The 14230-nt window shown below is 37.9% G+C and overlaps 1 protein-coding gene across 1 annotated transcript in view; it reads right to left on the bottom strand.

Moving 5' to 3' along the window:
- Positions 1 to 925: 925 nt before the first annotated feature.
- brinp3a.1 (bone morphogenetic protein/retinoic acid inducible neural-specific 3a, tandem duplicate 1) overlaps positions 926 to 14230 on the bottom strand; it is a 47285-nt gene continuing 33980 nt past the window's right edge. The window contains exons 4-7 of the mRNA XM_062424316.1: positions 12346 to 12451; positions 11657 to 11893; positions 6156 to 6378; positions 926 to 2042 (exon numbers count right to left, since the gene is read on the bottom strand). Coding sequence (XP_062280300.1) covers positions 926 to 2042; positions 6156 to 6378; positions 11657 to 11893; positions 12346 to 12451 — 1683 coding nt within the window. The remainder of the gene's footprint in view (positions 2043 to 6155; positions 6379 to 11656; positions 11894 to 12345; positions 12452 to 14230) is intronic.

Raw genomic sequence — 14230 nt, 5'->3', positions numbered from 1 at the left:
AAGGTCTGTTTAAAAACCCTCAGTGGTATCACACATACGACATGTACACTTTCTATAGACCACACATAAAAATGTTTTTTATTTAGTGTATTAACAAATTGTATTATACATTTTATAGACAGTGTTTTTGTAACTTTTGTTTCACAAACAACAGTATTATAAAAATAAAAGCACATGTAACATATATTGTGATGGTGGTGTCATTTTTTTCCTCGGCAAATCTGGAGTAATACATCATCTGTTTATTCATTTGTTTTATTCTTTTCATACAAAAAAATGTGTAATAGAGTTACAAACCAAAAAAAAAAAGAGGAGTGATTTTATTGTTGCATGGAAAGCCGAAAACAACGAGGTGCCCATCATGTCCTACTAAAGGTTAAAAGGGAAAGTGATGATATTAAAACAATTATTTTTATTTATTTTACCCCCCAAAAATACATGTAATGAGAAAAATTACAAATTAAATAAACAACAACAAAAGAAAAATCACGCTGGTGTTGAAATGTTTATATATTTGTGAGATGATTACATTGCTTGGGTAATACTTCATCAGCAAAAGCTTTCATTTACGTATGTGAGTGATTCAAATTTTGTGCAATCTACAAACGTTAGCACGTTGGCAACATATCAGTGATGGCAGAGTTTGAAATTTATATTATCAACTGTCAAAGTTATTATATTCTTCTGGAGAGAAAAAAAAAAGAAGCTATGAGGCAAGTTTGGTGAAATCCTCCTTAATTCTACTATGTTGTACAAATTCATACGAAAGCTGACATGAGAATCTCAAATGCACTCTTGAGATTCATGATGACAATGAAAATGCCCCCCAAATGTCCCTTGCATGGCTCCAGAATTGCTCTTAACCATCATCAGGCATGTGTGATAACTGCTCTGCCATCTGTGCACCTGGCCTCCTGCCCACTTATTAGCTACATAATTTGGTTGTTTCATATTCCATCGAGTTGGGCTGCTTGGCACTGAAAGTCTGCAGCGCTGCCTGGATCCTGGCAACGTCTGTAGTGGAGAGTTTGAGCCGGTGCCGCAGCAGACAGGAGAAGAGGTCCAGAGGCTGAGCTCCAGGCGGGGAGAGCCTGTTGACCCGATCCCGGATCTCCAGCAGCTGCAGCAGGGCCGAGTCCTGCGATCCCTGAGTGTACGGGTAATCGAGCTGTAAAATCAAGTCCTGGATCGCTTCTGGGTCAAAGTGCATACTATAGCCATACACCTGGATGCTGTTGATCTTCATGTAGCCTAGATTTCGCCCCGGCTCCAGGTACTCCAAAGGTTCGTAATATACTGTTCCATTTCCAGTAGGGGAGGGGCCTCTGATCCGGCTCCGGAGGTAAAAGTGGATTGTCTCAAAAAATGTTTTCCACTTATTGCCCAAAGTCAATGTCCAGTTGTAACAGTCGTAGGGGAGGTCTAATTTAGTCCTCTCCCAGTCTGGGTAGTTGTTCTGGTCAATGGGCATGATCCAACTCTCAGAGTGACTACCCCCAAATGGATTGATATATACAGACAGCATGGGATCCAGAGTGCTGTTCTTGGTAAGGCAGATCTGAAGAGACATCCCCAGGAGCATGTGGACATGGTTTGACTTGTATTTATTACTTTTCAGAGTCAGCAGCATCCTCTTCCTCCATGACGGGTCGAACCAGTTATTCAGCCTGACATCATTGCTGACAAAGATCCCGTGGATGCTGATGCGGTTGTCACGTTTCTGCAAAAGGTAGCGTAACTCCAGGTCCTGCAGGTCCGTCTCAAAGCCGATGTAGTGGTCAGTGGAGTCGGGTACTTCGTTGCGGCACAACCCCTGGCTCAGCATATAACCTGGGTTGCAGGTGGCGCAGCGGGAGCGGTTCTCATAGGAGCAGGAGGCGCAGGAGGTGCCCTCGCCCACCGTGCAGGGGATCACACCCTGGCAGGGGGGATGCTCGTAGGGGCAGGAGCAACTCCGGGTCTCCTCAAGATATGAGCCAATGTGGTTGTTCTCACTGCAGTACATGATGGAGAGGATGTAGTTCATCCAGTAAGTGAAGGGTCTGAAACAGAGAGCCAATATGTTAGATTCACTGTACATATAAATTTATCTATGAAATAATTTCTCCTCAGAAACATATTTGATGAAAGGAATTTCTGCACACCTAGATCCAGGTATGCACTATTCACTTTATTTTTGAGCTTTCCTTTTCAGAGCACACATGAGTCAATAATGAAAGAGGCAGGTAGAAATAATCATTGGCAATATGCGATACACCTCTGCACATCCTGGTGGTAGAAACTCCACATGTGGGTTTTTAAGTGAGGCATACTAATGGAAGTCACACTTGTTATAGAACAGAAAAAAAAACACACACAAAAGGGTGGAACAGCAGCGGAAAACTTAAAAGATAAACCTCTCATTTTTATATTTTTCTCATTGTTAGCAAGTCCTACGAAAAGACCAAAAACAAGTATGTGTTAGATTGTCCTTAAATCCTTTCTAACTTGTTCAGTGGCACTCAAACTGAGCAGATGAATTATTGCTGACAGTGTAAATCCTTAAGAACAAGTCACAAATGTTTCATTTCATATTTAACAAAGGCTCATTATTTTTTTAATAACACCTGGGCACTGTAGTTTTTAGTAAATGCTACTTAAACAGCAATAAACTGTGTTTTTGTAGGGAACTACTTTTAGCTGTAGACTGATACACATGTAGTATGCTAATATATATTTAAAGTAGGAGGACAACGTGTGGCTTTGAATCAAAATGTAGGCTACACAGGTACAACTATCAATTCATGTTTTTAGTCTTTCATGGCATTTTAAGACTCCATTTATCATTCAGCCCAGAGTTATGATTCAGATCTAGTGATAAGGACGATAAAAGTAACAACAGAAAAATGTATTATTTATCCAAAGATACAAACTCTAATAGTAAATCAAAATTCTTGAGGCTGTTTGCGAAAAAGTAGCAGATGGACCGCATGACAAGAATATAATGTCTTAGATCAGTTTTTCACTTTCTTTGTTTCACATCTGTCACATTTTTCTGGATCCACTTTTGTTCTGTAGCGGTTTTGTTATTGTGGTCATGCACAGCAGCTAAATTAATTTAAGGGAAACAATGGTGCATGTATAAATAATCTACCTTAAAAAACACATTTCGAAAGGGGGAAATAAATGTACTCATGCAGCTGCCAACAAAATAATAGCTAGGCTGCATAGTGTGCCGGGCACTGGGGAGTTCACCACAGAATGTTAACATTAAAGATAAATATTAGATCAAAGACAATAATGAAATGGTAAAGAAGAGTCAGACAACTTTCTTTCAAAACTCTGCAAACCAGGTTCATATTTCAGCATTTCAAAACCACTGACTATCTCAGACATAATTATCATAATTCAGGAATCCCAAAGCAACTATAATAATATGATGCTACACTATGTAAGATGATCTAGTAATTATGCACCATATGGGGAAGAAACCTGTTGTTGCACATTCTACTCTGGCATTTTTATATGCCTATGTTGTCAGAATCAATAATGCTCAGGAAATAAACAGCAGTCAGCTTGTGCTGTGTTCGTTAAGCAATATGAAAATGCTGTAAATGTTGTCAATTCCACCATAATTAAGTAACTACTATAGAAGAAAACATACTGGGCTAATTATACCTATGTGAAGAAAAACACACCTGCTGTCTAAAATCATGACATATTCTGTTTTCTGTTCTTTATTTGTGACAAACTTTATGGTATGTTAATTCCAGTGTAAAGTATCACTCCCTATGTTCACATCATGCAAATGGTAAAAGGTAATTTATTATGTCTATAGAAAACTTGAGTTTGTTGCAGTGTTTGTCAAATCAGCCTCAACACTAACACTTTAAATGAGCCACTGTAAAACAATATTCCACAATCACAATGTGTGTAGCTGAATACAGCATGCAGGGAAATTAAAATGTGCATAAGACATTTTCTCAAATCATTAAATTTTATATCTTGTTACATTTTGTCAAGAGACAGACAATAATATGTGTTAAAGGTCTTAACAGTTCCCTGCTTCTCAGAAACCCATCGGTTCAGATTCAGTTGTGCATATCTCACCTCCATAGATGCGGCTGTGCACAGCAGGAGAGAGGAAGCTGTCCCGCCACACTAAAGCGCACTGTGTCAGCAGGACATATAAACTGTTGTGGAGGAGCGGTGTGCAGTACGGGCCAAAGACAAGCCGGGTGTTCACTCTGCAATCTGTTCCCTGTCTGTCAGCTCATTTCATTTCACACAGATCAATGCAGCAAACCAACTTTCTCCTACTGCCGCAGATTACATTTTCACCAGTGAACAAAACTTTTTCCCTCCCGCAGAAGATGCACTACATTCCTCAGTTAAAAGTGATGTTTATTTACTTTGTGAACCACAAAAAAACCATCTCAGCTATTCTGACACGTCTTTTATTCTTCTCGACAGTGGGGCTCAAAGCTGAGAAAACATACCTTTATCTTTATCTCCAAAGATTGAGGAAGTTACAGTGGAATCTTCAGAATGGATTAATGGTGTGAAGTTGAAAAGAAAAAAAACTAAAACAAAGTATACAATATTTTCTGTTTGCTTTTTCTTCATCTGACAAAGACCATGATGCATCACTACATGAATAATGGCAGCAAAGATGCATTAATATTCTGTTTTATAAAAAGGAGAAAACTAATCCTTCATGAAGTAGGTCATTACACACAAGGCAATATGGAAAGACTGACGATTAGAGGAAATCATTGTACTTCTTTTTGTGTGTGTGAAGAACAAGACAATTATAGAATGTCCTCCAAAGAATTACAACAGGATCCACCAGCTTTTCACTAATATCTGTATAAGCAGATTTTTAAATGCAACATTAAAAAAACTATATCCCATAATTAATAGATTTTAATATAGAGGAGAATAACATTTTTCAATTGATAGAAGTAGTGGATGTTATATTTTGACTGCTTGGTTTTGAACTGAGGAAAAAGACTGTTCTTTAGATGTTTTAAGAGCATCGGGTTATATCACAGCAGGATCCAAAATAAGTATTACTTTCATTAATCCAACTATATCTCATTACTGCATTTACTGCTCTCCCACAATTTGTCACAGATACTGTCCAGCTGAAGCGTTTCAAAAATATTAAACGTTTCATTCAATGAACACATGGCTGCACAATTGTATTTGGCTTATTATCTCCATCGGCCAGACATAATTTCATTGCAAACTGCCATTTTTTGCAGTTTATCTGTCATATTTTGTGAGCTCGGACACAAAAAAATGTGCACCACCTCCACAGATCATTGGCTTTTGAGCTAAATGCTAAAACGTAAGTACATCGTTAAAAAAAATGATAAAGATTATGAGAAAATGACTTTGTAGCAGCTCTACTTTGAGGTTAAGAGTTTGAACAGCTCTGTACGTGATTGGTAAAATGTTGATAGAGTTAAAAAAAAAAGTAAAAGTGAAGTGAAGGTGATGAAGGTGGGCAGTGGGAGGCTGTAGCTAAAAGCCACAGAGGATGAATAGCTGCTTTCTCACATGAAATAGCATCTAAAATAAACCCAGCCGCACTCTCATAATCAGATTTATTTTCTTCTCATAAGCTTCGAGTCTACAGACTGTATGACTAAAGTTTTGTGAGGAACACAAAAATAGAAATAGAACAATCTACCGAGGATATATAGAAAAACTTTTTTTTGTCTATGATTTTTTCACAGGCACAGGCATCACAGCGAATTCCTTTAAAACACTGCAAACTTTAATTTCACAGGAGGATAGCTTTGATATCCTGAGTGTAAAGGAGACCTGGGCTGGGACTGCAGCCAAGCCATCAGGTGTGACACTATAGCTCACTTTAGTGGGACCTCAGTTGAATATCAAAGCGCTAATATATTTTGTGTATTATTAGCATAATGCCTAGTTCAGGGGATAACAAAGCGCTGCGCACAGAGTGGGCTGAAGAAAATAAATGAGCACTGCCGTTCACAGCTTGGTTGAAAGGACTCTGGATGTGGCTGCAGGCTTTTGGAATTTCTTGCTTATTTTCACACATGCACGACCACACACGGGCACGCATGCACACACACACAGACACGCTTCCACATCCATGTCAACAGAAAGGTCAGCAGGAATACTTATCAGTTTCTCACCTCTCTCTCAGCATAATAATTTTAGGCTGAGTTCGACATCTCTTGCTGAGGGTGAAGAGCTTGCTGACGATGCGTCGCGCTTTGCTCACGAGCTGCTGGGTGCTGAGCTCCAGCTGTTTGTAGCGCTGATGAATGGCCGGCTCCATCTTCCAGAAGTACTGGATGGCAGACGTGTTCAGGGCGTAGAACGTGGGAAGCCTTCGGACAAAGTTCTGAAACTCTTCTGGAAGCGTGGAGAGATGAGATGAGAGATGAGAGTTAGTAATCTTTTCTTTTCAGACATAAAGGCTAAAATTACCCTCTCACCTTCTTCTAAAGATATTTGGCTAATTCAGTCCGACCAAATCAGAGAAACACTTTGCAGAGTTCACATGGGCTGAACAGCTCAGAGGCAAACTGGTAGTAATATTGTTTGACACATATGCAAATGGGAAAAGGCAGAGCTAAATACAGGGTTAAGGTACAGTCTTTTTCTCCTGTTATTAATGAACAGCCAACAGCTTTTCCAGGGCTTATGCTGCAGGACTGTTTGTTGTAAAGTATAATGGAGAAGGAGCAAAGAGGGTAATATCTGTCAGACCTTCAGGGCTGATCTTAGCTGAATGCACAATGTACTGTAAACAGATTACATTTCCAAGGCATTAAATAACAATATCATTATCATCTTCATGATTATGATTCCTTGTACGGAAAATCAATACAAGAGCAACACTGATGAGAAAATGACCGCACTGTTTGTAATTAGTTAACGTTATCTTGATAATACAGCATCTGATTAGAAAACCAATTAAATGTCAGTGGTTTCCCTGGTGATTAGGCAAGGTATATTACATATTCCTGTGAAATTAATAAGGTGATTAAACAGCTCCTAATAAGGTATATTAAAAGGGTTCTGAGGTGCTTTCCACGGCCTACATTCTTACATTAGAGACAACCTCCCGCTGTGAAGAAAAATCACACAGCGTAGCTTCCATATTTGTACATTTAATTCATACATGTTCAGAGGCTGGGTAATCTAAAACATATTAGGTTTTGGTCTGTTCATGGGATTTGTTGACAGTAATAAACACATAGAGTATAGTACTCTATACTTGGGTATAGATTTATTTTATTGTTGTTGCTTGGTTGTTGCTGGTTATATATTTTTATGGCTTGGTTTCTTTGATTGTTTTTTATTCGATTCGCAGAGTGTCCTTGGTTGTCATGAGAGGCGCTTTAAATACAATGTATTATTATTATATATAGTATAAATCACTACATTTGTCCTTTAGAAATTACATTCAAATAGTGGCTCATAAGCGATTGTCCCAGTGGTCTAAGCACTATGCTTGGCTGGATTTTAATCCAGTCTGGGACCTTTGTGGCACGCCGTTCTCTCCTAGCTCTAGTGGATACTAGCTCCTAGTAAAATAAAAAACAGTCCAAATTTTTAATTGCCTCATCAGCGCTGTATTTATTTATTTTAATAGGCAAGCTTATGCTCTCGTCCATCTCTTTCAGGTTGTGTAATAGGTAGTAGTAGTAATTTGTTTATTGGGACTATGAACAGTGTTAAACATGAACGTTACCATTTGATGTAGTGTACAAGAGTTACATTATAGCTCATCTTAATCTGTGATCCCTTTAGTAGGCAAATAATAACAGCAGCATTACATTAACAGTACAAAGTATAAACACACACAGTGCACATACAAAATACAAAGCTACACACAATAGCACAGCACATACAATGTAGAGCCAGTGGTTAGAGAGCTGAGAAGCTTTTAGCCAACATTTTAATTGGTTTTAAATGTACTGATGGAACCGCAGCTCCTCATGTCATCAGGGAGGGCAGTCCATAATTATAAACATACTGTGTATTTCTCATGTCAATTGTTTTGTGCTATAAAGAGGTCAAAATGGTCCATATGTGAAGCTGTTAAAAAGCTCAACATGCTTAACAGGGATCACAGGGCAAGAACATGCTCCTCTGTATTTTTCAGTGTGCTTTAATGTTTTAACTTCGGTACCACCCACCACCATCTCACAGCTGTAGATAGTTAATCGTTAGGTTTATTTGTTTTCTGAATACATGTATGCATGCATGTATTGCTATTATTATTATTGTTGTTATTACTAGGATTGCCCATCTGCTCTATGCATGAAACTCAACAGCCAAATGATAATTATTATAATGAATAACTAGTGTACGTTGATATTTTTGCCAGGCCTCTCCGGTGAAATATATTCTCCATCTATATTAAATGAGGCTGCATACAACTAATTAAAAGATATCAGTGAATTACATACATTCAGAATCAGTAAGCTCATAGTATCGAGTTCAGCTGGGGAAGCAAAAAAACTGCAAATTACTGCTAAACTAGACCATTATTTTATCTCCAAGACAATGATACCTCATCCCTGAAAACTCACTCTCTACTCACCCATTATAATCTTGTCAGGCACTGAATTGAGGACGGTAACAACGCTTCCCTTTTTGTATGATTTTAAAAATAGAAGACACTGTCAGATTTGGAGGAGCACAAATGCAGACACTGTGGGCATTATTAAAAATAACCGGGGTTGGAGGGTAATGATGTGTATCAAGAGGCGCATTTAGCCAATTCTTTTTACATTGCTAAATTATGAGGTTACAAATAATACAGTGTGTATTGGTACCTGGGTTAGTTTAATATTTTTAAATTAATTGACTTCTACGTCAAAATTACAAAACATTTTGAAACAGCCTTTTTGCATCAATGTTCATATTGTAGGCTACCTCCTGACGTGTCAGTGGATCTTAGTTTTCAATGCGTTACATAATGTCAATACATACCATCATATGACTATTATTTAACCTATTGAAAACTAAAGTTCTGCAGGTGACTGTATCAGGCATTGGAGTAACTTACTGGATCCATTTACAAAGACTGGGCGATAAAACAATGACGATATAGGATTACAGTAAAACTTATGTTGACAACGATGATAAGCATTGATATGGATAGATGTATTTCCTGCCACTAGCCAAATATGACAACGCTACGCTACTGCTATCATTAGCAGGACTAAAACTATGTCATGTCTAAAGTAAAGTTAGCCAATAAAAGCTGCTCTAACTCACAGACACTCTTTCTCATTTATTTAGTAGAGATATCCTGACTGCAACGGTTAAACAGACATCACGTGCTATTGTTTTAATGAGGCTGCTTTGACTGCTAAGTTAACTGCTAAGTTAGGCTAAGCTCAAAGCTAGTAAACGGAGTAGCATCATAAAGCTACCCACTAACACCTGAGTTGCTTCAGAAAGAAAACTACTACTGTGATATATAAAAGATTCAGCATAATCACTGGATGTTCTGTTCAGGTTTTAACCATTAAAACACTTGAGAGATGTAAAACCAGAACAAATGTATTATTATATATTTATTATTAAATTCATTTCATCTTTTTACATCAGTTGAGTGTAAGGTAAGACCTTTGTGACTGTAATTATCCTTTTTTTTGTCTCAGATTTGAGTTTTATTTATATTATTTTAATAAGTTACAAGCTAACATGTATTTTTTTGTTACGGCAGGTGAAGCATGTTTGCAAAGTTAAATGTTGACATTGAGATGTTATCAGTATATTCTTCTTAATCACAAGATATATGCTAAATCAAGCTATGTTTGCACAGTTAAATGTTTACATTAGGTTATTCTATTTCTAACATTAATAAACTAAATTCTTAACTTTATCTACTGAATGCTCAGGTTTCTTCAGGCTTCAGCAATAATCAGGATTCTCCTCAAACTGGCAGCATATATTAAATTATGTATAAAATATGATGTTGATAAATATTGCCATTTTGCCCAGCTCTAACATTTCCAATATGCAATCAGCTGACTGTGGAAACCTTGTTTAACAGTCATGAATATTAATCTCTCTACTACTGATGCACATGTGTTCCTATTAGATCAAATACACAAGTGTATCCAAGAGAGTTACATTTTATTTTAATACAGTATTGCAACTTCGGTTCTCAGGAAACCTTGATGTTAACTTATTTCCAGCTGTGTGCTAATAAAGTTGCCCTCAGTATAGATACGTATACCCGATAATGACACACTGAGCCAGCAAGGTTCACAAAGAACAGTTTAAGCCTGGGTTGGAAGTGACTGAGACAGTCTGTGGGTGCAGCTCACAGTAACAGCTTTAATAATGACAACAGGACACAGAAACAGAAGTTGGTTGAGAGATTAAAAAAAGATGATATACACCACTGTGAAGGAGTATCATTTGTGCTAATGGTCAACATGTGTGCCAGACTGTGCCCAAAAAGCTTATTTGAAAGCCTTGGCCACTTCACACTGTGTTTATGAACACTGCTCGCACAATTGTTAGTGGATGACTGATATCTTTGTTTTCTGCAGCTGGAATAAATAAAGTGAACTAATAAAATGGCTACAATTGAACCACACACACACACACACACACACACACACACACACACACACACACACACACACACACACACACACAAAGGTTACACCATAGAGTGCTTACAGATTACAGCAACTGTGGTGTGCTTTTGGAGTATGACAGCCCCTCTTACAGTACAGCAGAGCCCCAATTTGACTGAATCATTGTTGACCCAAGCACATTACTGTCAATGCTACTCTTTCATTTGCAGGACATTGAGATAGCTGCTCTTTGCAATTTCTACACATAGACAGACTCAGGTAGGTAATCATCAAATTCAGAGGGTTAGATGATTTGACAGTGTGGTGTATCTATTGAAAGAGGACACATTTGTCAACTGTTGGAGATTTTGCTGTACCATTTTTTTTTTTTTTTTTTTACCAAGTCAGCTATCCCTTTAATATCTCTGGCTGTATTAGACCACTAAGGGAAACGTTGCCAATCAATAAGCAGGACAGCTTTATGGCAGTATTGGATTTACAGGATTTTTGCATTAAGGTGATGAGATACTTCCATTCGTCAAACATTAAATTCATCAGATTATTGAAAACATTTTCTATCAATAAATTGAATTAGCAGGGATCTTACAATATTACAATATATAATGTTATTGCAGTATAAAATGACATATAATGAGATTTACTTGTTTTTTTATTACCTCAAGTTAACAAATTCAAGAGAGATAAAAATGCGTAAAAGTGCTTCTATTTGACAGATTACATTTTGTTGTTAGACTTTTATGTAAGAATTTATAAGCTGTTGCCAAACCAAACACACTGAGACTTTGGGAAAACAAATCACATTTTTTGTAATTTGAGTTAATAGGGATGAGATGCTCTTCTGTGTTGTTTTCAAACAATTTAGCAAGATGCTGCTTTAAAATTGCCCCTCTATGTATTGATGTATTCCCATTACATGGATTGGATGTAATTGTCTCTTGTTTTCCTTGCCTTTCTGTCTTTGTTTTCTTTGGCCATCGGCTCCTCTAACAATAGGGTGTAATTTGCTGTCGGTGGGAGGGTCGCAACCATTGAATGAGTGTTAAAAGGAAAACACTGACCTGACTCCTCAAAGTCTTGGTTGGCCATGTTCCAGGAATCTCGGATTTGCAGCAAACTGGCTTCCATAGCCCTCAGATCCACCTCGGGGCAATTACACTGTGGGTAGTCCACGGCACACTGGCACCAGCAGTCATTGTCCCGGCATGCGAACTGGCCCTCCTCATTACATCCTATATAGCTGAGAGCTGCCTGCACAAACCTGGCCCTCAGATACTCTGGCAGAATGGCCTGGAGGCCTGGGGCAAGGACGAAAATGGGACACAAACATGGCAATGTCACACAGATGAATGACAAAGGAAGTGTAAGTACTTTAGGTATTGCAGAAAATGTGTTTAGAATGTTGTTGGATGCTAGATCTGTAAATCATTGAAAGCCCTGCACTCATTTTCTCTAGTTTTCTGCCACACTTGACATATGCTTGGCGTCACATGCAATACGCTGAGATTCACTTAAAGTTTTATTTTTACTGCACAGTTCTGCTGCTTTTGTTCCGAATCTTTACTGTCTGGGATTCACTTCAGAACTATGCAAGCATGCGTGGCAGAAAAAAAAAGAAAAGAGAAAAAGAAAGATTGATTGAAGCTAAATGCGTTCTGACACTCTCGTGCTGCAGTTATAAGCTTGCCAGAGAACAGACACTGTGACAATTCCATCAGAAATTGGGGGAGTTCAATTATGGATGGCCAACCTTGCAAATGAATCTTGTTTTCAGGGCTCTGAACCAAAACGGAGCTGACAGAGTCGAGGTTGTCATAGTTACTGCATCCAAGAGGTCCTGTCCTTGTTTCGGTCACCTAAAGTGAGAAAAACACAGACACATAACAATAATAGTGAGAAGGAAACCCACTAATGACATTAAATATACCCTACACACACAGAGAGAGAGAGGGTGAGATAAAGAGAAAAGAAAGGAGGAGAAGAGAGAGAAAGCACATGACAAAATAAGATGCAGAATAAGATTAACAACACATCTTTCCACATCTCACTCTCTCCTCTTCTGAGCAACACAAAATATATTACACATTAGTTAGACTTCTTTATTGTGCAAATCATATTTAGGATAATGATTTTGTGAGCTAGTGGGCTGGAAATTGAGTTGTGCTAAGGATCCCTGGAGTAAAGCGTAATGAGGAAGCTACGGTGTCATCTGTCAAATTCATCTCCACATTGTGTTTACCCATTACGATGTCCACTGACAATATTAACATACTAAAAATCTATCACGGTGCCTGTTGTGTAAGTATGTCCAATTCTGTTACATATGATGACTGATGTAATGGCTTGGTACAAAGGTTTTACATGATACAACATTGTTAAAAGACTGCACAGGTTAAAATCATCTCCGTCAATTGTGGATTTTTTCTTCCAATGTGGTTTAATAATCCTAAAATAACCAGATGAAATGAATTATGTTTTTCATTGAAAGAAAATTACTTTCTTTTTCAATGTGCCACAGCCACTAAGTACCCTGCATACCATATATGTATATCATTAGTATCATTTTTTTAAATGAAATTAAAAAAAACTGTATGAAAAGCCCCAAAAGGAACATTATAAACAGACTACTTGATTACTATAGGCAAATTATTTAAGCAGCATACATTTTGTATAGAATGATTGCGTGATTTCCCCTGAATACACTTAAACACGGCAGAGGGTCATGGTCACGACTTCATTTGATTTTCTTTTTTCCTTTAGTGACGAGAGTGCAAAAAGACACTTGATGGAACCATCTTTAGGGGTGTGTTTCCACCCGTCAGACATTATTTGACACACAGCTATATTAAGCTTGACAATTAGCCTGCTATGGAGCATGCTAGCTCTTTGGTGTAAATTGCTTAACGAAATAAGCTTGTCCTTTATCCAGCTTGATAGACCCACCCTCAGGACTCTCTGTGTGTGTATGTTTGTGTATGAGCGAGCGAGGGCACATATAGGAAGTGACTGGGAGGGAGAGATGCTTTCCTGTAACATGGTGCAGAACACAACATCAGAGATCTTTTATATTATTATGAGAAGAGTGAGTGAGGAAAAAGATGGCATGTGTGGGCACGAGCAACAGGATGTCGACAGCAGCTTAACCACTACCAGTTTCACTAATGAGAAGGAATTTCTGACTCTTACATATGAAACCTTTTAAACTTTCAATTTCTACTCGTGACATAGCAACAGTAATTGTCAGAAACTCATTTATTGATCTGTACTCCTAAATTATTCACTACAACATGGTAATGATAGATAACAAGGGATTGTTATCTATCATTACCATTTTTGAAAAGCTTTAGTACTTTCCAGATGCATTATGGTTATAACTTGATAACAGAAAATTCAACTGAATGGTGGCTTAAGTGTTACTGGTTGCTCAAAGACAGCCAAAAACTGATAATGGCATCCACAGCACCACTGCTCACACTAGATTTTTCTCTTTTTTTAAGGCTTCATCGTTAAATCTCACACCATAAAGCTGGGTCAATGGTATATGATGTGAACTTAAATGGCTTTTGGCAATTTTGGTCCACCTGTGGCGGAGCTGAAAGCGTACTATAATGAGATTACATTGTGAGTAGGTGTGA

This window comes from Scomber scombrus, chromosome 8, assembly GCF_963691925.1.
Source record: "Scomber scombrus chromosome 8, fScoSco1.1, whole genome shotgun sequence".
Classification (NCBI taxonomy): Eukaryota; Metazoa; Chordata; class Actinopteri; order Scombriformes; family Scombridae; genus Scomber; species Scomber scombrus.
This window is presented reverse-complemented; position numbering and strand designations above follow the sequence as displayed.